Here is a 23,929-nt window from a genome sequence, read left to right on the forward strand (position 1 = left end):
CACAAAGTAATGATGGGTCCTCATCTTAGAGTATTTTTATCTTCCATAGCAAAGCAGCAGATGAATCCAGAGACTAGTGGGTATAGCTCACATCGACCAGCAGGTGGAGATAGAGAACTGATTAACAGTTGGCCTTAAAGCCTGGTGTTCTTTCTGTTGATTCAGTTTTGCTCTATCTCCCAGCAGGGTGGGAGCTATCCTTCTAGCTCCTGGTCTCTGCCTGCTGCAGGATAGATTGAAGTGGTGTTCCGGTAGGATTCCTCTGTTGAGACTAGTTCTCTTCAGTAGGTGGGGGTGCCTGGCTGTTTGGTGCCGGCTTTGGGAGGTACACCTGGGCCCTCCCAGGTCCCTGCTCCACCCTCCCCTCCGTTGGATAGAGGGGTTCCTTTCCAGGTGCAGGAGTGGCTGGCTTCTTCATTCCAGTTTAAAAAAAAAAAAAAAAAAAGGGCCTTCCTGCTTGTACTGAGCCGTGCTGTGCTTCACTCGGCATGCAGTACATTTACCAATGATTGCCTGGCTTCGGGGGTAAGCGGCTGACCGGGTGAGTGTTTTCTTTTCTTCTCGAGTGTGGTCGCGTTTTCCCGGGTGCCGGGCGTCTTGGGGGGCGGAGTCGTCATTCGGCGGCGTTCGCCGCGTGTGTGAGGAAAAAAAAAAAAAAAAAAAAGAAAAACCGCGTCGGAGCTGTTTGATCAGGCCGAGGGGGGATGGCTGCAGAAGTTAGTCAGCTGTGTTTGCGCTGTGGGAAGCGCCGAACACGGGCGGGTCTTTGCTCTGCCGGGTGCTTGGAAGCACAGGCAGACGACCCGTTTTTGGCGGCTTGCGAGGCGGCCATGTCCCGGGTGCGGGAGTCTTGCGCAATGTCCCCGCCGCTCGGAGCCGATGCAGGGTTGCTGCATGACTCGGCCACGGAGGACAAGAGTGAGGCGGCGGGGGAACAGGCGTCAGCGCTGGAGGCCGGCACGGCCCCTCCCCTCGGCTCGGAGCAGGGCGGGGGAGTGCCTCTTAGCTGGGGTGCATTTTCGCCCGACTTTGTGCTGTTGCTCCATCAGGCATTTCAATTACAGCGCTCGCAGCCTACCCAGCCGGGGCTGGGGGCCGGGCGGTCCCTTGCGGTGCCCTCTACCTCTTCGGGGGGGGGAGGGGACAGAGGCTAGACCCACGGCAGGGGCAGCAGGTTCCCCGGGGCAGTCGCAGGGGGCTAAGAAGCGCAGGCTAGTGTCTGCGGAGGCAGTGGATATGTTGCCCAGATCTCCTTTCTCCCTGCCTGAGTCATTGGAGGAAGGGGAGCTATTGGATTGGGACACGGAGAGTATCCCGGGTAGGGAGGGGGATGACCCTACGGCTATCCGGTTGTTCCATAGAGAGGAGCTTTCTTCTTTTATTTCAAAAGCTTTGCAGAGTTTGAACATTGCTCAGGAAGATGCCACGGGGTCCGGTAACCCCCTGATGGCAGGTACCCGTAGGCCGTCTAAGGCCTTTCCGGTACATGAGGCCATGCAGGAGCTGATCTCGGTGCAATGGGAGGCGCCGGAGGCCAGTTTGCGGGTGGCAAGGGCCATGAGGCTCTTGTATCCGGTCGAACCGTCCGAACTGGACAGGTTTAGATTGCCTAAGGTGGACGCTCTGGTGGCAGCGGTGACTAAGAGAACTACCTTGCCGGTAGAAGGGGGCGTGACACTCAAGGATGCACAGGATAGAAAGATTGAAGCTTCCCTAAAGATGTCCTTTGAAGTGGCTGCAGTTACCTTACAGGCCGCAATCTGCAGTTCTTACGCGGCGCGGGCTTGTCTGCAGTGGTCACAAGGGATGACCGATAAATTGCTGGGGTCTGGAGGTACTATCCCTTCGGAACTGGCTAATTTGGAGTCCGGCTTGGCTTATTTGGCGGACTCCTTGTATGATATTGTTCGGGCGTCTGCGAAACAGATGTCTCTGTCTGTGGTTTCCCGCAGGTCCTTGTGGCTCCGTCATTGGGCGGCCGATGCAGCGTCCAAGCTCCGGCTGGTGAGACTCCCGTTTAGAGGGGGTTTATTGTTTGGAGCGGAGTTGGATAAACTGGTAAAAGATTTTGGGGATACCAAAACGCAGCGTTTACCGGAGGACAGGACTAGGCCCCCGGTAAGGGCCGCATCGTCTAGACCGCGTTTCCGGGATGTTAGGCGGGCCAGGGCTGGTAAACCTTTTTCCAGGTCTGCATCTGGCCCGTTCTCTGCTTCGAGACCTCGGTTTCAGCAGAGAAGTTCCTTTCGTGCGGCGAGACCCTCTTCAGGGCAGTCAGCCCGTACCCCAGCCAGTCGCCCTCCACAATGACGGGGGCTTGGCTCCCTCCGCCCTGCCCTTAGGGGGTCGGCTTTCGGCATTCCGGGCGGAGTGGGCCACTGTCACGTCCGACCAATGGGTATTGGACATTGTTCACGAAGGGTACAAATTAGAATTCGCCGCTCCCGTCGTAGATTCTTTCTTGGTGTCCCCGTGCCGTGGCAAGGCCAAGGGATCCGAGGTCCGCAGGACTCTTCAGGGGCTGCTCGATCTGGGGGCGGTGGTACCGGTGCCCCCGGAAGAGGTAGGCCGCGGGATCTATTCCCTATACTTCATTGTACCAAAGAAGGGGGGGTCCTTCAGACCAGTGCTGGATCTCAAAGGGGTCAACAGATTCCTCAGCGTGCGCCATTTCCGAATGGAAACGGTGCGCTCAGTTATTGCGGCGGTAAGACCAGGAGAGTTCCTCACGTCTCTCGATCTCAAGGAGGCATACCTCCATATTCCGATATGGCCTCCGCACCAGCGGTATCTGCGGTTTGCGATTCTGGGCCAACATTTTCAGTTTCGGGCAATGCCCTTTGGCCTGGCGACGGCTCCCCGCACGTTTTCCAAAGTCATGGTGGTGGTAGCCGCTTTTCTACGCAAGGAAGGGATTCGGGTACACCCTTACTTGGACGATTGGTTGATCCGCGCCTCATCCCGGCAGGAGAGTTTGTCGGTGACGCAGAGAGTGATCTCTCTCCTTCAGTCGTTGGGGTGGATTGTCAACTTTCCCAAGAGTGTTTTGTCCCCATCGCAGTCTTTGGTGCATCTGGGGGTGCGGTTCGATATGGCTCTGGGGAAGGTGTTTCTACCCCGAGATCGGGGGGAGAAATTGCAGGCGCAAATTCGCCTCCTTCTCGGGTCGCCCAGACCTCGAGTTTGGGATTATGTGCAGGTGCTGGGCTCCATGGTGGCGACTCTGGAGGTGGTTCCCTGGGCCCGGAGCCACATGAGACCCTTACAGCAGTCTCTGCTCTCTCGCTGGTCTCCAGCTTCTTTGAACTACAATGTGCGTCTCCAGTGGAGTCCTCGAGCGGCTCAAAGCATGCGCTGGTGGCTCCAGGACGGGCATCTTTGGAGGGGCATGCCGTTGGCCACACCGGATTGGGTGGTGGTTACAACGGATGCCAGCCTGCAGGGTTGGGGTGCCCAGTGCATGCACACCTCGGTGCAGGGAAGGTGGTCTTCCCAGGAGGCTCAATGGCCCATAAACTTACTGGAATTAAGAGCGATCCGGTTGGCGCTGCGGGCTTTTCAGGCCCTAGTTCAGGACAGACCGACCAGGATCTTTTCGGACAGTGTCACGGCGGTCGCGTATGTCAATCGTCAGGGGGGTACCCGGAGCCCGCAGTTAGCCGAAGAGGCAAGACTTTTGTTTCGGTGGGCAGAGGGGCAGATTCCGCTTCTGTCGGCGGCCCACATTGCAGGGCACGAAAACGTGCAAGCGGACTTCCTCAGCAGAACTCTTCTCGATCCGGGAGAATGGGAGTTGTCGGCTCGAGCGTTCAGCCTGCTAGTCCGTCGATGGGGGTTGCCAGAGATGGATCTCATGGCCTCTTCCCGCAATGCGAAGGTGCCTCGGTTCTTCAGCAGACGCAAGGAACAGGGATCGGAAGGGGTGGACGCATTAGCTCTCCCGTGGCCTCCGAATTCCCTTCTGTATGTATTCCCGCCTTGGCCCATGATAGGGCGGGTGTTGCAACGCATCGCTCGCTTTCGAGGCAGAGTAATCCTGGTGGCTCCGGATTAGCCACGGCGGCCGTGGTACGCGGATCTGATGCTGCTGTCGGTAGGCGAGCAGGTAGCGTTCCAGGTAACTCCGGACTTGCTAACTCAGGGTCCAATCTTAATGGAAGATCCGGGCCGCTTTGGTCTTACGGCCTGGCTATTGAAAGGTCACGGCTGAAAAAGAAGGGCTATTCAGAACGGGTGATTTCCACCCTGCTCAAGGCTAAGAGGATTTCAACGTCAGCCTCCTATGCGAGGGTCTGGAGGATCTTTGAGGCATGGTGCGGCAGACACGGAATTGCGCCTTTCCATGCTTCTCTGCCGGCTATTCTAGCGTTCCTGCAGGAGGGCGTAGAGAAAGGGTTAGAATATAACTCTTTAAAGGTTCAGGTATCGGCCATTGCCTGTTACAGGGGCCGGGTGGCTCGCTCGGCTCTCGCATCACAGCCGGACGTGGTACGTTTCCTCAAGGGGGTTCAACATATCCGGCCGCCGGTTAAGCGAATTTGTCCAACTTGGAACCTTAAACTCGTCCTTGGGAAATTGCAGGGGGCACCTTTTGAGCCCCTGTCAGCGGCCACTTTGAAAGATGTCACACTAAAAACAGTTTTTTTGGTGGCGATGGCTTCAGCAAGGCGAGTATCAGAGCTGCAAGCGCTTTCTTGCAGGGAACCCTTTTTGCGTTTCTCGGAGTCTGGGGTGACGGTGCGTACGGTGCCGTCCTTCCTGCCTAAGGTTATTTCGTCCTTTCATGTGAACCAGAGTCTGTTTCTGCCATCCTTCAGGAAGGAGGATTGGGGGAAGCGTTTTTTGTCGGTACGGCTCCTGGATGTCCGCCGTATGCTTCTCCATTATTTGGAGGTGACGAATGCTTTTCGCCGGTCGGACCATCTCTTTGTCGCGTTCGCGGGTAAAAAACAAAGGGATGGCGGCGTCTAAAGCGTCCATTGCGCGTTGGGTCAAGGACGCTATTGCTTCGGCGTATGTGTTGTCAGGGAAGAAGGTACCGGAGCACCTTCATGCTCATTCCACTCGGGCTTTGGCTACATCTTGGGCGGAGTCCGGGGGGATGTCATTAGAGGAGATTTGCCGGGCGGCCACTTGGTCGTCAGGGAATACTTTTTCAAAGCATTATCGGTTAGATGTAGCAGCCCGTTCAGAGGCGAGTTTTGGCGCGGCAGTGCTGGCAGAGGCGGCATTGGCGTCCCACCCAGTTTGAGTTTGCTTTGCTACATCCCACTAGTCTCTGGATTCATCTGCTGCTTTGCTATGGAAGGTAAAATTATGGTCATACCTGTTAATTTTCTTTCCTTTAGAAGCAGCAGATGAATCCAGAGCCCCTCCCCAAGTGCACGGGCTGTGTGTAGGGTGTTTAGGTCATTAGGTTAGCCGGGGCTATGGTTGGTAAGTGTATTATTTCATGACTGAAAAAAAAACAAAAAAAAAACATGAAACGTAAAACGAGAAAATATCAATGGGATTCAGAAGAGAAAGACACATTTTTTACTGGAATGGAGTTTGTGGCTGCTCATTCTCCTTTCGGGATGCTTGGGCAAAGTGCATAACTGAATCAACAGAAAGAACACCAGGCTTTAAGGCCAACTGTTAATCAGTTCTCTATCTCCACCTGCTGGTCGATGTGAGCTATACCCACTAGTCTCTGGATTCATCTGCTGCTTCTAAAGGAAAGAAAATTAACAGGTATGACCATAATTTTACCATAGTTTTATCCAGCTTTGGGTGTATTTTATTAGTATCTATAAATAATCTAGATGTTTTGGTTCTCACAGTGAGCATATTTTTATTACTTCCTTTCTCAATCAGATGAACTATTCCATGTGTTATCAATATTTATATTATTTTGCAGGTTTTGTTAATGGTTGAGAATTTGAATTCATATTGGTTGTTACAGCTGCTTATCATTTCCTAATATATTTTATTTTTTTGTTAGCTGGAAAATCTACAACTGATGATGAACTGGAAGAAATGTTGGAGAGTGGGAATCCTTCTATTTTCACCTCTGATGTATGTTATAGCAACTGTCTGCTGTGCTCATTTTTATAGTTGTTATACATGTTTTGATTATTGCTTTTCTTTAAAACATCTGTATCCTTTTAAAGATATCTTCTCCCCCCCCCACCTTTTCAGATTATTTCAGACTCCCAGATTACTAGACAAGCTTTGAATGAGATTGAGTCGCGTCACAAAGATATTATGAAACTGGAGTCCAGCATACGGGAATTACATGAGATGTTCATGGATATGGCTATGTTAGTTGAGACTCAGGTATGCAAATTCTGGGATTAATTTTACTTGCTGTGATTTTTTTTTTGTCTATGTAATTTTACTTTCCGAGTGAAAACTTTGTTATCCATTAGAAAAAGCTACCTTTTTAAGTTGTTTCATAGACGATTCTAATATCATAAAGGGCTCCTTTTATAAAGCTGCAGTAGAGGTTTCTACCTCAGGCCAGCAAGGTAAATGCTCTGACATGCATAGGAATTCTGTGAGCATCAAAACATTTACTTCGCTAGCCCGTGGAAGAAACCTCTACCGCAGCTTTGTAAAAAGAGCCCAAGATATTTCTGAGTTTATGTAATTTACATTACATTACATTACAGATTTCTATTCCGCCATTACCTTTCGGTTCAAAGCGGATTACAAAAAGAGTTATGGAAGAAGGGTTGCAACGTTATATCAGAGAAGGTTTCCAAGAGAGGGAAAAGTAGGATCTGGGGTTAGGGAGGGGATGGTAAGAGAGGGGTTAAGCTTTATCATGGTATTAAGCTTTATTAAGGGATTTCTTGAAGAGTATAGTTTTTATTTCCTTTCTGAATATCTTGTAGTCTGGGGTTGTTGTCAACAGGTTGGAGACTTGGTTGTCTATCTTCGCTGCCTGAGTGGCCAGTAGTCCGTTGTATAGTTTTTTCCGTAACAAATGAATTAAAAAAAGAGCCTAAAATGATTTATTTTCCAGATTTTTACTGTAATGTAAGTCCATAGAAGCGGTTCATGAATGAAGGAATGAGAAAACATAACTTCTTCCTTTGAAAGTTTTCAAGATAAAAACTGTGACTTGAAAGCTTCTTTTAGCTAGAGAATGTTATTGTAAAACATTGTACGTACCCTTCCACTTTATTATGATCAGATTTAAGACTATCTTTGAAACTGCAAAATTATGATTGGGAGGAAGTGCTGTCAGTCTTCGATGGTCAGCTGAACGCGGAGCTCCTCATGCTCAGGCCTTAATTTAGCGCCCTCATTGTCTAAAACATACAATTTGTGCAAAAAAGAAGTGTGAACGTGTCTTTGCGGATCATGTTTGTAAAGCTTGGATGGCCTCAACCATCTGTAAAGCTTTGAAAGATTTTGCATTTGTGCCTTGCAGCACGGGATCCTCCAAGATGGTGGTGCAAGGCGGGCAGCGGGCACCCTCCCCAGGAAGTAAGTAACGATATTTGCAACAGCCCAGCTGAAGCCAATGGCAGAAGTGAAAGATCTGCACAAAATCAGAGCTGATATAAAATTGGTGCAGGCTGAGCTCTCCATGTTAGCTGCTGATCTCCGGGGTGTGATTGTGGCACTTAGGCACCATATAAGAGAGATGGAAGAGCGCCTGGATGAACACCAGGACCAGCTTCATGAATTTGATATGAGCACAAAAGACTTTCAAGCGCAGCAAACATACATGTTAGATAAACTAGAGGACTTGGAGAATCGGGGACATCGCTCAAATCTTCGAGTGCATGGTGTCCCTGAACTGGCCGAATATGTCAAGTGTGAGTGGGTGGTCCAGCAGGTGGCTAGCATGCTACTCTCCACCGATACCTCTTGGTTTCTCCTGATACCATTGGCATTGAAAGGGTGCATCGAGCCCTCACAGTACCCCGTGGCAATTGGCCGCGAGATATAATTGCCTGTTTCGCCGATTTCAAAACCAAGGAAGCAGTCATGAAGTAGAGCCCAACCTAATCTCAAGTGGGATACCTTTGAGATCAAACTGTATCAAAATTATGATTAGACTGCATATTTTTCATTGATGAGCAAGACTGAATCAGACACACAAATGGGTGGCATTTTTGGGCACCAGAATGGAACAACTCTCCAGAGCTCGGAACTAAGTGTATAGTTTTGAACAATTTTTACTTCTTGTACATACAAGTCTCTTCAGTCCCTTAGTTTTATATTTTTTGCTTTGCTGAATGATAAACAAAAAAACTAAGATTTCCAGTTAGTGAGTACTTTCTCCTCTGTCTCACAGTATGTCATTTCAAGTAATATTGTCTCTCTTCTCTTCCCTTCCCTCTTAAAAAAGAAAGAAAAAAGAAGCTGCGTTCAGATCATGGTTATGGCCATGTTTCTAGTACTGTAGAAAGATCTACAATGTTGGCATGCTCCAGATGCCTCATTTTGTCTTGTCTCGGTGCTGATCTGAATTCCACTAGCTGGAAACAGTGATTATAACGTGGTCAAATTTGAGCTGGTTCCGGGAGTGACGTCGCATAAGAAATCTACAGTAAATGTGTTTAATTTTCAAAAGGGCGACTATGATAAAATGAGGAAAATGGTTAAAAAGAAGCTAAAAGGATCAGTTGCAAATGTTAGGAGATAGAACTCCACTCGTATGAGGAAAGACTAAAAAGGATAGGGTTGTTCAGCTTGGAAAAGAGACGGCTGAGGGAGATATGATTGAAGTCTACAAAATCCTGAGTGGAGTAGAACGGGTACAAGTGGATCAATTTTTCACTCTATCAAAAAATACAAAGACAGGGTAATACTTTTCTAACCAATAGGAGGAAATTTTTCACTCATAGAATAGTTAAGCTCTAGAACGTTTTGCCAGAGGCTGTGGTAAGAGCGGATAGCGTAGCTGGTTTTAAGAAAGATTTGGACAATTTACTGATGGAAAAGTCCATAGTCTGTTATTGAGAGAAACATGGGGGAAGCCATTGCTTGCCCTGGATTGGTAGCATGGAATATTGTTACTACTTGGGTTTTGGCCAGGTACTAGTGACCTGGATTGGCCACTGTGAGAATGGGCTGTTGGGCTTGATGGACCATTGGTCTGACCTAGTAAGGCTATTTTTATGTTCTTATGAAAATATCATAGCAATTGGTTCTGCAGTCATTTTGAAGTGTTGAAAAGACTCCCTTTTGTACAGAGGAAAAGAAAATCACTTGCACAAAAGTCAGTTGACTATCCTAGAACATTGTGACTATGCATACATCCAAACTGTCATCTATGTAATAATGATTGGAACTTCTGCAAGATTCTGCTCCAGTAAATGTATTTCTATAGGAGTTACCACTGAGCAGAGATAAACTTTTATCCCAAAATCTCTGCTCTGCTTCAGTTTCTGAACGGTAGGGAAGGCATGTTTACTGTTATCTTCTCTTCAGTGCATTTAGAAATTTCTCAGTATGGACTGGAGATTACCCAGACACAGCCTTCATTCTGCCAGAATCTCATTTAAAGGAAGGGGAATATTTGGCATGAATTCTTCCAACCCTTCTTTCGCCCGGCCGTTCCTTTGCCGCGTTGCTGATGACATCATCAGTGATGTGGCAGAGGAACGGCTGGGCGATAGAAGGCCGCGAAGCATCCTTCCTAGATTGCTACCAACGCTGCTAGTTTGTTAGAAGGTATTTATTTCTGTCTTGTGGTTCGGATGGGAGGGAGAAATGGGGGGGCGGGTGGGGTGCGGCGGCGGGGAGGATAGAAAGATGCTACATGGGGGATGGGAGGAAGGGAGGGATAGAAGCTGCAAGGATTCTACTGCACAAGGGATGGGTGATAGGGGAGGAAAGATGCTGTACATGTGGGGGAGAGAAAGGAAATAGGAAGAATTGGGGTGGAGGAGAGGAAGGGAGAGATAATCATTGTACATGAAAGAAAATAAAATAAGACATCCCCGAAAATAAGACCTAGTGTCTTTTTTTGGGGGCCCAAAATGAATATAAGTGTTTTATTTTCAGGGAAACATAGTAGTTTAGTCTTTTGCATTAATGCATCTGTGAAATAATTTGTGTACTTTCACTGTACTAATAGCTGATGAACTGTTAGGCATAATTTTGTTTCTCATTACCTCATTTACAGGTTTTTTAATTAAACTCTCCATTAATATAACATTTTTAGTTTACAAATCTGATAACTAAGTTTAAATACTCAATTACTGCTCACAGAAACTGGAAAACAATTCACAGAATAAAACTACATAACCCAAGCTTATAATTCAATTTTTTAATATCTGAAACAGTACATCCTATTCTTTCTTACTAAGTATCTTCATCCTAATGTTTGACAGCTAATATTTTCCTCAAACTAAGGTTATGTACAGGTAAGGACTGCTTTCTCTTACTTTGCCACCCTCTTGGGATGGGAATAGGAGGAACTGGAGAAGGGGAAAAGAGAAGGTTGAAAAAGAGCAGGGGATATAATTACTATCCAATCTTCTAAAATTTAGTTTAGATACTAACACAACCTCTTAATATAGCCAGCAGGTGCCATAAAAGCACCCAAGCCTCCCACCAAAATGATGTAGCCATGGCTAGCAAGAGGTGCAACAGCAAGTGCCCTTTTTGTGAGCAATAATAAATAACAATCCCTCAGAAGTACCGTATTTTCACATAGATAACGCACACCCGTGTAAAACGCGCACACGGGTATAGTGCGCGGGAAACCGAAATATATGTAAAAAAAATTTTGTATACTGCGCATGCTGCCCCGACTCTCCCGTCGTCGCCCGACTCTCCTTTCGCCCGCCCTGACTCTCCTCTGGCCACCCCGACTCTCCTTTCGCCCGCCCCGACTCTCCTCTCCCCCTTGAAGTCCTGTCCCCACCCTGAAAGCCTGATGCTCCCCCCGACGTCCGATTCACACCCCCCCCCCGCAGGACCGCTCGCACGCACTCCCACCCGCACCCCCACCCTGAAGGACCGCTCGCACCCCCCACAGCCTCCCGACCCCTCCCCCATCATGTAGAAGCTCCTACCGGTGTCCTGCTGCTTCCTCTTGGCGGTCCCGGCCCTTCTGTGAGCCCTGCGCTGCTTCCTCTTCCGGCGGTCCCGCCCTTTCTCTGACATCAGAGAGGGCGGGACCGCCGGAAGAGGAAGCAGCGCAGGCGCAGGGCTCACAGAAGGGCCGGGACCGACAAGAGGAAGCAGCAGGACACCGGTAGGAGCTTCTACATGATGGGGGGGGGTCGGGAGGCTGTGGGTGTGCGAGCGGTCCTTTAGGGTGGAGGTGCGGGTGGTAGTGCGTGCGAGCGGTCCTTCGGGATGGGGGTGCAAGCGGTCCTGCGGGGGGGGTGAATCGGACGTCGGGGGGGGGGGAACTATGTCAAAAAAAATTTGTACAATGCGCTCACGCGTATAACGCGCAAGGTTATGCACGGTTTATAAAATTGTGTATAACGCAAGCGTTATATGCGTGATAATACGGTAACCCAGTGATAAATAATATTCAGTATAAGTGGAAAGCTTGTGTGCAGCACATATTGGTCGTAGAACCTGAATCCAGGACATTTTTTGTAAATAAAATCTTGCTGTCTTCAAAGCATATGCAAGTTCTGTGGGTGGTTCATAGAATGCTGGTGCCAGAAATCTCAAATGTGGTTAGGTGAGGTTGCTTCCTGTCACTTGAATCCACTTTTTGAGAAAGATGTAAATGTGGCGATAGCTTTTCTGTCTTTGTTTATTGGTATCTGTGTAACATAGGGCTCCTTTTTCTAAGGTGCGTTAGGGCCTTAACGCATGGAATAGCGCGCGCTAGACCGTAACGCCAGCATTGAGCTGGTGTTATTCTAGAAGCGTACCGCGCGGTAATTTCGTGCGTTTGCTAAAACCGCTAGCGCACCTTAGTAAAAGAAGCCCATAGTTTATGTATAGTTAATTTCAAGTATTATGAGGCATTTGTCTGAATTTGTAAAATACAATATCTTACAATGTTACTTTGAAAAATGTTAGCTTGTGACAGCTAATTCTTGGTGCAAATGGACATTATTTAACACTTTGCTATTCATTGCTGCTGATTTTGTCTGCTGTTGGACAGAAATCCAGGTAATCTGCTCCTACAGTTATTCTTATTGCATTATTTCATGCATTGTCCAAACATTATAATGGCATTCTAAAGAGTTAGAAAACTTACTCAAAAAAACCAACAACAAAAAAACCTACACAAGAGGGCTGTTTATTGAGGCCTGAAATACCTATTAATTTTGTCAAAAAGAGAGAACAATATCAGATACTTCTTGACCTGAATGACCTTTTTAGGATGCCAGTCCTAATCGAGGAGTTTAAAATATATCTTACTAAGATATGTTTTAAATTATCTGCATTCACTCTTCCCTGTTACCATTTTATCCCTTAGGTTGGAAGTTTCTGTAAAAGTGTCTCCATTCCCCCTTCATTTACCTGTGGATGCAAAATCAAGATTTCTACCTATGCATTTCATATTATACATACCCCGCTGAGCCCTTGGTTTACCATTGTCCAGTTTCATCAGCCTTCTAAGTTGTACAATATATTAATAATCATTTTTAATTGTATTTTTAAGGGTGAAATGATTAACAATATAGAGAAGAATGTAATGAATGCAGCAGATTATGTAGAACATGCCAAAGAGGAGACAAAAAAGGCTGTTAGATATCAGAGCAAAGCACGAAGGGTAAGGATTGGTTAAATTTTACCTTTAAAGTGAATATGCAGAAATGTTACAGCATTAATTTAGTGAGGTATTTACAAACATATGAAGTAAAGGTGTGAACAGATGTTATGGGCTCTTTGGTTTCTATGTTTTTTGTTTTTTAAATCTTTCCATTTTTGACTCCAGCAGTGACCACTTGGGGAGCATCTATTGCATGTTTTTGTAATGTTCAGAATGCTAATATTTAAAAAAATGTTTAGTAAGAAATCCTGGCAAGAATCTAAAGAGGACCAAATAAATTATCAATAGCTGGTGACTTGGATTTCTGTGTATCCAGTTAGACTGATGGGCAAGCTATATTACTCAATTTAGTAACACACATTCCCAAGTTGTAAATGTGTTCAGTGACATCTTTTTGCTTTGGTTATGTGCAGGGAGTTTTCAGCAGTACATGCAAAATCTACTCAGCCATTACAAACTTCAGCGAATTATTGCCACATGTTAAAAAGAGGAAGAACAGGCTTCTGGTTTCAATTATTAGTAGAACTTAGCTTGTTGCTCATAAACTTATAATGTCATGCTAAAGAGTTCGCCTTCAGAACTGAAAGTGATTCTCTTTTCTTTTTAGACAACTTGAGACCACTCTTTCCTTTCTACAGTCTAATCACTCGGTTTGTCTTTGCTTTGATTTGGCCTACTTCAGAGGGTCCCAACTTTTGGGGAATTTCCCCCTATAATATACCAGTCCTTTGGTCTCACCATTTTCTTGTCTGTTTCTGCTTCTTATCAACATCTGGGTTCCCCCAATTTATTATGTTCACAAGAAATCTTAACTCGCCCATTGTAGAATCATTGACAAAGGACTTGATATCTCATTTGAAGACTCTTCTGTATTATCTTAGGATGGCTGGGCTGTGGACTTCATGATATGATGCTTTAGATAAGCATAGACCCTTGCTTCTTTACAAGGCCTTGGTATGATAGGGGTATCTGTTCTAGAAGGATGTTGGCCATTAGCATTCAGTCTTACAAAGAGGAGTTCTGTCTTCCTGACCCTGATCCTGTGCTAATATCTAAGGCCCCTGGGCCTTTTATTTAACAGTGATCTAGGGCTTCACATTCACTGCTGGATGTTCACTTATTTCTTTCTACCCCCACCCAAAGTCCTTCGAGCTCGAGTAGACTTAATTGCGTGCATTCTATTTTGTTGCATCTCCACTTTGGAATTCGCTTCCTCCATTTGAAGCCCTCGGGTTTTGAGAGCAGCATTCATTTATTTTTTATTCAGGCTTTCCCTATTCAAATATACAGTAGAATTTGAGTGTTATGCTGGGACATAATCTCTGCCCTTTCTAACATTTCTCCCTGCCCACCTCCTCTTAATACCCCTACTTTCCTTTGCCCAGATCTTTCTCTTTTTTGATTTCTTATTTCTATCCTGTCACGTCATTTGATGGTGTTCCTTTCTTATTTCTAACAAATTTCGTATTTTTTGTTGCAGATCTCTTTGCTGTATATTTTAAGAGAAGCAGTGTATCAAGTATGCATAAACCATAACCTATACTAGTCCTCTTTCTGCTAATCAAAGCTCTCTTTGGAACTTGCTTTTGTTTCCAAGTTGGGATTTAAGAGGACCATGTATTCTGTAAACTCAGCTCCATCATCAGCAGATGTAATTCCTCTGTTTACACTGCTTGTTGTTTCTGTACATTTCAGATAAGAGCTTGGATCTGTGGGACTATAATCTGACCAAAGGCATTGTCCCCCAAGTCTGGAAAGAATCGGTACAACTCCCATTGACCACTCTGTTTTGGCCAATAATTGGTCCATTGTGAACCATTGTGAACCATTGTGGTCCATTGTGAACCACCGTCTGTCTTAGCTAAAGCATTGGAGAAGACAGTAGCTCACGCGGCGGACCTCTGGTCAAAGACCAGCGCCCTAACTGAGACTAGCCCTACCTGCGTACGTTCTGATTCAGCATAAACTTGTCTAACTTTGTGTTGAATCCCTGGAGGGTGTTTTCCCCTATGACAGACTCCGGAAGAGCTTCTCCTCTGATGCAAGTCGCCCAGGCAGAAACAGGAAGTGCGTCAGAAGAGAAGCTTTGGGGCAGCCACATGGGACTTGTGAGAATGGTTACCACATTCGGACACCTCAGAAAGAGAAAGTTCTGAAGAGTGCATGGGAAGGGAGGGAGGTGGCTAGACGAGGGGAAGAGATGCCCGGATGGGTGGGTTTTTTTTGCCGCCGGCAGGAAGTTGCAAGTGTCACAATTGCGAGGAGGGCTGCTGACTATGAGGGGTGGAAAGGGAAGCAATGCAGCAGATATTCTAATGTGGGGATAAGACCATTCACTGCTCCACAGGGTGGTGAATGGCCTTGTCCCTGTACCCACGGCGACCAGTTGTTTTCCTCCCCGTTTTGGCAGGTCACCGTGTCATTCTCTACTATGGACTTCTCTTTTAGGAAATTATCCAAACCTTTTTTTAAACCCCACTAAGCTAACTGATTTCACCACATTCTCCAGCTGTGAATTCCAGAGTTTAATTACACGTGTGGAAAAATATTTTCTCTGGTTTTTTAAATCTACTACTTAGTAACTTCATTGCATACCCCTAGCCCTAGTATTTTTGGAAAGAATGAACAAGCAATTCATATCTACCCTTTCTATTCTACTCATTATTTTTATAAACCTCTATCATATCACCCCTGAGCTGTGTCTCCTCCAAACTAAAGAGCCCTAGCCACTTTAGCCTTTCCTCATAGGGAAGTCGTTTCATCCCTTTTATCATTTTTGTTGCCCTTCTCTGTACCTTTTTCTAATTCCGCTATATCTCTTTTGAGATACAGCAACCAGAACTGTATACAGTATTCAAGGTCCGGCCGTAACATAGAGTGATACAAGGGCATTAACATTTTTATCTTTGTTTTCCATTCCTTTCCTGATAATTCCTAATGTTCTGTTTGCTTTCTTAGCTGCATATTATGAACGATAACCCCAGGAGCACAACTCAGATAATTAAGCCAATCTACAAAAGGGGTTCTCATTTTATTGAAAGATTCTACCTAACCATGCTTAATTGCAGTTAGATTACACAAAAAATACACATGCCGGACTTTGACTTAGGACACTGCACTGTGGGGGTTACTATAGTTTTCCAGCATCTAGCTACTGCCCTATGTATAATAGCCAGACAAAGCATAATCACTTTTAGGTGGTTGGTGTACCCTTGGCAGGTACCATTGTAATAGAAAAATGTTTGGGATTCAAAAGGAGTTGAACCTGCAGTACTGTAAGAAAAATTTGGACCCAGTTCTCCCTAGAATTGATCAATTTTGGGGCATTCCCTCCAGACACCAGACATGTATGTACAAGCGCACATCCTCTCCAATATAGAGTAGAAGACTGAGTAAAAAAGCAGGAATGGGTACTTTTGTACTTTTCACTTCATATTTTTGCTCTAGTAAAGAAAACTTCACTATAAGGATGATCAAATCACTTTAGAATAGTTTTGGATTCTGAAGCTCTTTGGTTCTCCATCATGTGTTTGTTTTAAATTTTGACTACTATAATTCTTTGCTAGCTGGTGTGCCATTTGGTAACCATAAAGCAACTATAGTTATTACAAAACAGAGCCATGAAACTTTATTCTGTCCAAAGCACTTTGTTCATGGAATACTACTGCTGATACCTGAATGCCAGCTTCCCAGTTCGTGTCGAATAAAATTCAAACTTCTGATCTTGCATGTCATGCATTTTGCATAGGTTTACTATTATGTTTATGTTCCCTAGTTATTCCCTGTTGGCCATTCCATTCCTGGAGATATCTGAAGCAAATTTATTGGCTATTTCCTTCTCCATCAAGGCTAAGAATAAATTCTGCCTTTAGCTTTTTTGCCATCACACTGCAGAATGTTATACTTATGTTCATTCTGAGAATTCTTACTGTAAATTTAAAACGGGTGTGAAAATGAAGATATTTTGTCAGGCTTCCTTAAATTCTGGGGTAAGTGTTTCATCAGTTGTTCTAGCACCTCTTTCCCCTTTCCTTTTTTATGTTGGTATTTGAATCTCATCTTTTGGAAATTTTGTTGTATTATAGATAACCCCCACACTTCCCTCCCCCCTTTTCATTTTCATTGTTCGATCATAATGGCTTCACTCCCCTGGTTTGTTATCATACTCCACAATTATTAGTTTTGCTGTTCGACTCGCAGTATATTGAGTTGACAGATAATAAAATAGCCCTATGCAATATTGCATGGGTATATGTACAGTCATGTTGGAGAAATCTAGGCTAGAGACCAAGCAAATTTCTATTTCAGTGCTAAAATTGGCCATGTTTTGTGCACTTTTGTCTGAAACTGAAACTTTAGTCTGTCCCCATAGTGCTCCCTCTAGGTTACCTTGCTTCTGGTAGTCTAGTGGCATAGAGCAGGAATGATCTTAATTTGCTCCTGCCCATGTCATCTTTACTGTCAAAATGACTACAGTGGACTCCAGCGGCATTCTCACAGTTGACAAGGTATAAGAGCAATCCTCAGTCATGGCAGCTATTTTGATGACAGAGATGGCATGGGCAAGAGCAAATAATTGGGACAGGAGCAATCTTTATGCTACTAGACCACCAGGGACTGTAAGGTAGGCCTGGAGAGGCATATGGGTCAGTTGGGGGGCTACCTTTGTTCAGGGGGGATGGGAAGAAAGACAGAATGGAGGCTGCTAACATTCAGGGCGGGCTTTGCTAGTTTACGTTTCTGCTTCAGTTTCAATTAAAATCAAATCAGTGGCCAAAAATCATTGCTCAGTTTTGGCAAAAAAGCAAACATTTCTTGTCATCCTCTGATCTGGACTTGCTGATATGCCATCAGACATACTTTGTAATACACAGTACTACTGTACTTGTCCACTTAATTTCATCTTAAATTACCATGAACCTAAGAAAGGAAGCATAATTTGGCATTTCAATAATTACTGCTCTGATTCAAAATAAAACAGAGAATATCTTTTAGCTGCACAGGTCTGAATTTTCTCATTTTTGTGGTTTTCTTGTGGTAGACAATTTCACTTTTTATGTGGTAACGATCTTGCTTTTTTTTTTTTTTTCTCCAAGGGACAAAAAATTATGGTTTGAAATTGAGACCCACAATACTATATTAATATATGTTAAATCAAATCTTTGCTTTTCAGAACTTCATAACACCTCAACTAGCCAGATTTTCAGAATATTCACAATGATTGTTTGAACTCACTCGCTCATAAATAGAGATGCATTATATGTAGTTTCTCAAACACATTCATTTTGGACGTCCTGAAAATCTGATTGGTAGGAATGTTTCAGCCTTTTTTAAATGTAATCAAGATATATATACTATTCTTTATGCCTGTGTATATGTTCTTAATTTAACCACTTCTGGAGTAATGTGTTCTAAACTAGGACATGTGCAGAGAAGGGTTTTGAGTTTCAAGTTTATTTTTAAGCAACAACTTTATTTTCAGGGATAAGTAATGCTTTCCCAAATCAAAATAAACTGTAAGAAAAAATAAATCTACCTTTTAGGGGTCTGCTAGCTTCTCATGACCTAGACTAGCTATTGTCAGAGACAATATTGGACTCGATGGCTCAGCATGGCTTATGCTACATTCTCATATTCTTAGAGTTCTTGATGTGATTAGTTAGCTTTCTCCTTCATAGGAAGTCAAATAGGTCCTTGGAAATAGCAACTGATTGTATATGATTTGAATTGCTTATATATTGATATTTTACTGTGTTTTTATTATACTATATTTTGAATTGGATGGTTATCTCTAAAATTTCCTGTCCCACAGTGAAAAGGGGAGGAATGGTTTAACTAGGGAGGGGTTTAATATAGGGAATAAAAGCATGACATAAATAGAAAATAGATATGAATCTTCACCATGAGATAATTGTGATCAAAATTTGATGCCCAGAATTTGAGTTAAGGTCATAGAAAGTAAATGGAATTATTTTAAAAACACCAGCGCCTTCAAAGGACTGTTTACTAAACTTGGAGTTAAGTTTTGCAGTTTTGCTGTCACTGCTGTCAGGGCTTCTGCTGGGATTTTTTTTTTCTTTTTTTTTTAATGGCACAGATTATACACGCAAAATATCTGCCCAATAAAAAAAATGAAAAGCCCTCCACAACAACCCACGACAAAGCCCTCTTCCTCCCTCCTTCCCGGAACCCAAAAAAAGGACAGGAGGGATGCCCACTCTCTCCTGCCACCAGATGCCCCCCGATGATCTTAAATATGGCAGGAGGGATGCCTACTTCCTCCTGCCACCAGATGCCCTGACATCTTAAGTATGACAGGAGGGATGCCCACTCTCTCCTGCCACCAGACGCCCCCCACCGCCGCTGCTGAACCTTTGGCAGGAGGGATGCCACCCCCCTCAGCCACACACCACTACCCCCTCTGTTACCTTTAGTCGGGAGCAGGAGTCCCTCCTGCTCCTCCACCTGCCGCCACTGTCTGCAATGCAAGCCTTAGGCCCCTCCCCCGTGCATCATCTGATGCACAGTGAGGGGCCTAAGGCCATGATTGGATCATATGCCTCAAGCCCCTCCTTTGGGGGTTTTAGTTGTCTGAGCCAATCAGGGACTCCCTTAGACTCCCTCTGTAACCCAATGCAAAATAGCCAAGCAATGTAAGTGAATCAACACTTGGCTATTTTGCATGGAGTTTTTACTAATTTGCATGGCCAGATTGGTAAATGGGTGATCAAGGTGAAAAACACACGGTGGGCCATTTTGTGAATCGGTCGATGGTTTAGCGACGATCGCTGACTTTAGTGAATTGGGGCCTAAATGATTTTCATCTTTGTCAGCTGTGATGTTTCAGCAATACCAAGAGGCAATGAACATTAACATGAGATAAATGGCAGTAGTTAATATATTCAAAGCCACTGAAAAGTTAAAAGGAATTTAGTTTGATATGAATGTACTGTCCCCCATACCCCCCCAAAAAAAATTCCTCCTTATGATCTGGCCTTTTTGAATTTGGTGGGTTTTTTAAACAAGTTTGTACCTCTGCTCTATCTGGCTGCTGATTGGCTGGGTGCTAACATTTTATTCTCACATGCAGAACTGAGAACTCAAAATTTGAGCAGAGGTGACACGCTGCATTCCCCGTTTGTTCACGTGTATTTTATAAGAATTTTTTATTATAAGAGAAAGGGACTTGTATACCACCTTTTGTAGTTTTACAATCACACTCAAAATGGTTTACATTCAGGTACTTCAAACATTTTCTCTATTATAGCTCTTTGAAGGATGTGAGCTTTTGATTCTGAACGTCTGTTTGGGTCTCTAAATTTTTGAGCTTGCACTATAGAAACCATTCATCTATTGACATCATTGGCTATGATCAGTTCTTTCATTTCCCCTTTGTGCAGCTCAGTTCATATATTTACTTTGGAAAGCAGGTAGAATTTTACATGTGTAGCAGTAGATAAAAATACAGTTCAGAAAAGGAATTCAATTGCATCACCACCTAATCCATAATGCACTTGAAGTAATTACCCAGACTCATTAGAAAGTGATCATCTTTAATTTGAAACTTGAGACAGAGTTGCCAGTTGCATAAAATTAAAAAGTTAAGTAATAAAAGGGATTAAGAGTATAAGTAATCCCAGGTTAAGTATCTGCCTCCATTGCTGAAATACAAAATCTGCCAATTAAGTTCATAACTCATTCAAGAAAAAGTGCTACATACCTCATTGCTGAGTATCACTTTGGTCACCTTTTGAAGTACACCCCTTGGGAAGCACCGATGCCAGCACCTAATCCACCCAAATCAATTTTGGAACTCTTTCGGGAATGGCCATCAGAGCTGTCATCATATTACCTTTGATATCTTGAATGCAACAAAATGTCTTCCTTTCAATATTTCTTTTATCTTCAAGTAAATAAAAAAAGTCATTGGAGGCCAGATAGATGAGTAGGGAGGGTGTTCCAATACAGTTATTTGTTGACTGGTAAAAACTCTCTCACAGACAGTGCCGTGTGAGCTGGTGCATTGTCGTGATGCAAGAGCCATGAGGGATCATTTTAGCAGGCACCTTTCTCATGCCAAGATTTCAGTTAAGATTTTCTTGTTTCTCTATCAATGTTTATTTGGTCTCCTATGCTTCTCATAGTCAGCTGACGATTTTGACGCACAATTCAATGAATTTTTATAGTTTCGTTGGTTCTGCTCGTTACTGGCCGCCCTGACTGTTAATCATCAGTGACATTTTCTCTCCCTTCATAAGAATGTTTAATCAATTTGTACACTGCTGTTTTCTTCATGGCATTAGCCCCATAAACTTGGACTAACATTTTGCTTCCACTCTTGCCAAGTTTAACAAGAAATTTAGGGCTCCTTTTGCTAAGGTGCGCTAGCATTTTTAGTGCATGCAGGATATTACCACGCACTACACGGCTAGAACTAACGCCAGCTCAGTGCTGGTGTTAAGGTCTAGCGCATGCGGCAGTTCAGCGCGTACTATTCCACGCGTTAATGCCCTAACGCACCTTAGTAAAAGGAGCCCTTAATGTATGTTTGTTGCTCTAATTCAATCCAATGTTCTCGCAATGGCATGTAATTAGTTAGTAGAATCCAGATACATTGTACTAAAGCAGTGTATTGCAAACTTTATGGCTTGCGGCACACTAAATCCAGTGCCCTGGAACTGTGCGGAGGCCCATCAGGCCACAACCCGCTTCGGTGGAGGGATCCGGGACTTGCAGGGAGAGGAGGAGAAATGCCGGACAGGAGGAGAGTCATCTATCTTGCTGACTTTCTTTTTTTTTTTAATTTTTAATTCTTTATTTGATTATTCATTACAATAACAAATATTCAGAAATATCCACTGAATTCTGTATATAAAATATAACTTAACATATAAAGGAAATTAATCAACAATGATAAAGTCCACATTATAATGGTCACCAGTATCAATTAGAAACTTAAATCCATCAATATTTAACATCGCAGGTAGTATTGGCCAACTATAAATCATACACCCTCCTTCAATATATATATATAATTATTAATAATAGAAGTTAAGCTTTCAGCAAAGATTTTCCCTGGCTGACTTTCTACAGGACGTGCCGCTCACCTTGATAAGCACGTCCTGTATGGAGTCAGCCGGCGTGGACGACTCTCCTCCTCGCCAGTGTGTCGCGGTACACTGGTGTGCAGCAGCACACAGTTTGCGATATACTGTGCTAGAGGATAAATCACTTTCTTGCAAATTCTGAGCACAGACCTTTGGAGGTCGTGTAGTAAGTGGCAAAAGCACTTTAGGATTCCTGATATCACTCTTTACTCATGTCATGCTGCTGGCAGAAATGCAGACCTGGACTTAAGCATGGGCCTAATAGGTCTGGATGTAGGGAGGCAATATTTGTTGGGATGGTAAATTTCCTGTTTTGCAGACCTAGTCCTGCTCTGGAACTCTAAAACTTTCCCTCATAGAAACATAAAAACATGATGGCAGATAAAGGTCAAATGGCCCATCTAGTCTGCCCATCCGCAGTAACCATTATCTTTCTCTCTCCGAGAGATCCCTTGTGTCTATCCCGGGCCCTTTTTAATTCAGATATAGTCTCTTTCTCCACCACCTCTTCTGTGAGACTGTACCATGCATCTACCACCCTTTTTGTAAAAAAAAAAAAAAGTATTTCCTTAGATTACTCCAGAGCCTATCACCTCTTAACTTCATTCGATGCCCTCTCATTGCAGAGTTTCCTTTCACATGAAAGAAACTCGACTCATGCGCATTTACATTACGTAGGTATTTAAACATCTCTCAAGATCAAAAAAGTAGTGACAATAAAACCAAAAAATTACAAAAAAATCACTCACCAGCAGTGGACTACCTCTCTAAGATCCAACATTGAAATTCAAAAACAGGTGGAGAAAAAGCTTCAAAAACGTTTTTAGCATGCAGCAATCATTGATGATTCACAGCTGGCATTCTTTTTCTTATCATGGGCAAAAAACACACACCCGCAGCACAATGTAAAAATATCTAAAAGGGGAAAACCCCATTACTGTGCACAGTATTTTTTAATTCTTTTTTTATATATTTAAATTTAATTCATTTTTATATGTTTTTCTGTAAACTTTTCTTTTTTTTTATAATTCTTTATTCATTTTTCATCTTACAACAAATATAGATATATTAAACATTTGTTAATTAAAACATCATTTGAAATTCTATCATTTATGATATTAGTATATAATTTTATCCCATCCCACCCTCCCTTTTTTTCTTACATTCAATCAAATGTTTCACATCAATAATCTTTCCTAATGATCTAATCATTTAATAAATTCAAATTCCCCCCTCCCATCCCTTCTACCTTAGATTGTATTTATAATGTAAAATGGTATCTACTCATTGCCATATTTTGTAAATGGTCCCCATATCTCATTAAATTTATTAAAATTCCCTTTTTGTACAGCTATTGTTCTCTCCATTTTGTAAATATGACACATTGAATTCCACCAGAAATTATAATTAAGTCTATTCCAATTTTTCCAATTACTTGTAATCTGTTGTATGGCGACTCCTGTCATAATCATTAAAAGTTTATTATTCTTTGATGAAATTTGGCTTTTTGTTCTCATTGCCATACCAAATAAAATCGTATCATAGGATAATGCCACATGATTCTCCAATAAACAATTAATTTGGGGCCAAATTGATTTCCAAAAAGTCATAATAAAGGGACAATAGAATAATAAATGATCTAAATTCCATGCTTCAAGATTACAGTGCCAGCATCTATTAGATTTAGTGGAATCTAACTTTTGTAATCGAACTGGGGTCCAAAATGCTCTATATAACAAAAAGAACCAAGTTTGTTTCATAGATGCGGACACTGTACATTAGAGAATGACACGGGGAAAAAATCTGTCCCCGTCACCGGCCCACCATCCTCTGCACCGCCCCGTCACCGCCGTTCCCTTCACCGCCCCGTCACCGCCACTGCCATCCCATTCACCGCCCCGTCACCGCCACTGCCATCCCATTCACCGCCCCGTCACCGTCCCCGCTGCATCCATATAAGCCTTAGTACTGTAATATTTAGCTTATTCCTTTCTTATAAATCAAAGTTCCTGCTGCTGAACTAGAGAAAGAGATGTTCAGCTGGCAGGGCTTTGTTTATAAATTTTTATCAACACAACTAATATACTATTTTATCCTAAAGCAAAAAATAAATAAATAAATATAA

General features: G+C 43.7%; 1 protein-coding gene across 3 annotated transcripts in view; it reads left to right on the forward strand.

The window, feature by feature from the left end:
• The window catches only part of STX2 (syntaxin 2), a 109,899-nt gene that overhangs the window by 74,724 nt on the left and 11,246 nt on the right, over positions 1–23,929 (forward strand). For all 3 annotated transcript variants that reach the window (XM_033956380.1, XM_033956379.1, XM_033956381.1), the window contains exons 7-9: positions 5,984–6,057; positions 6,181–6,318; positions 12,587–12,697. In XM_033956380.1, the coding sequence (XP_033812271.1) occupies positions 5,984–6,057; positions 6,181–6,318; positions 12,587–12,697 (323 nt within the window). The remainder of the gene's footprint in view (positions 1–5,983; positions 6,058–6,180; positions 6,319–12,586; positions 12,698–23,929) is intronic.

This window comes from Geotrypetes seraphini, chromosome 8, assembly GCF_902459505.1.
Source record: "Geotrypetes seraphini chromosome 8, aGeoSer1.1, whole genome shotgun sequence".
In the NCBI taxonomy this organism is placed as follows: domain Eukaryota; kingdom Metazoa; phylum Chordata; class Amphibia; order Gymnophiona; family Dermophiidae; genus Geotrypetes; species Geotrypetes seraphini.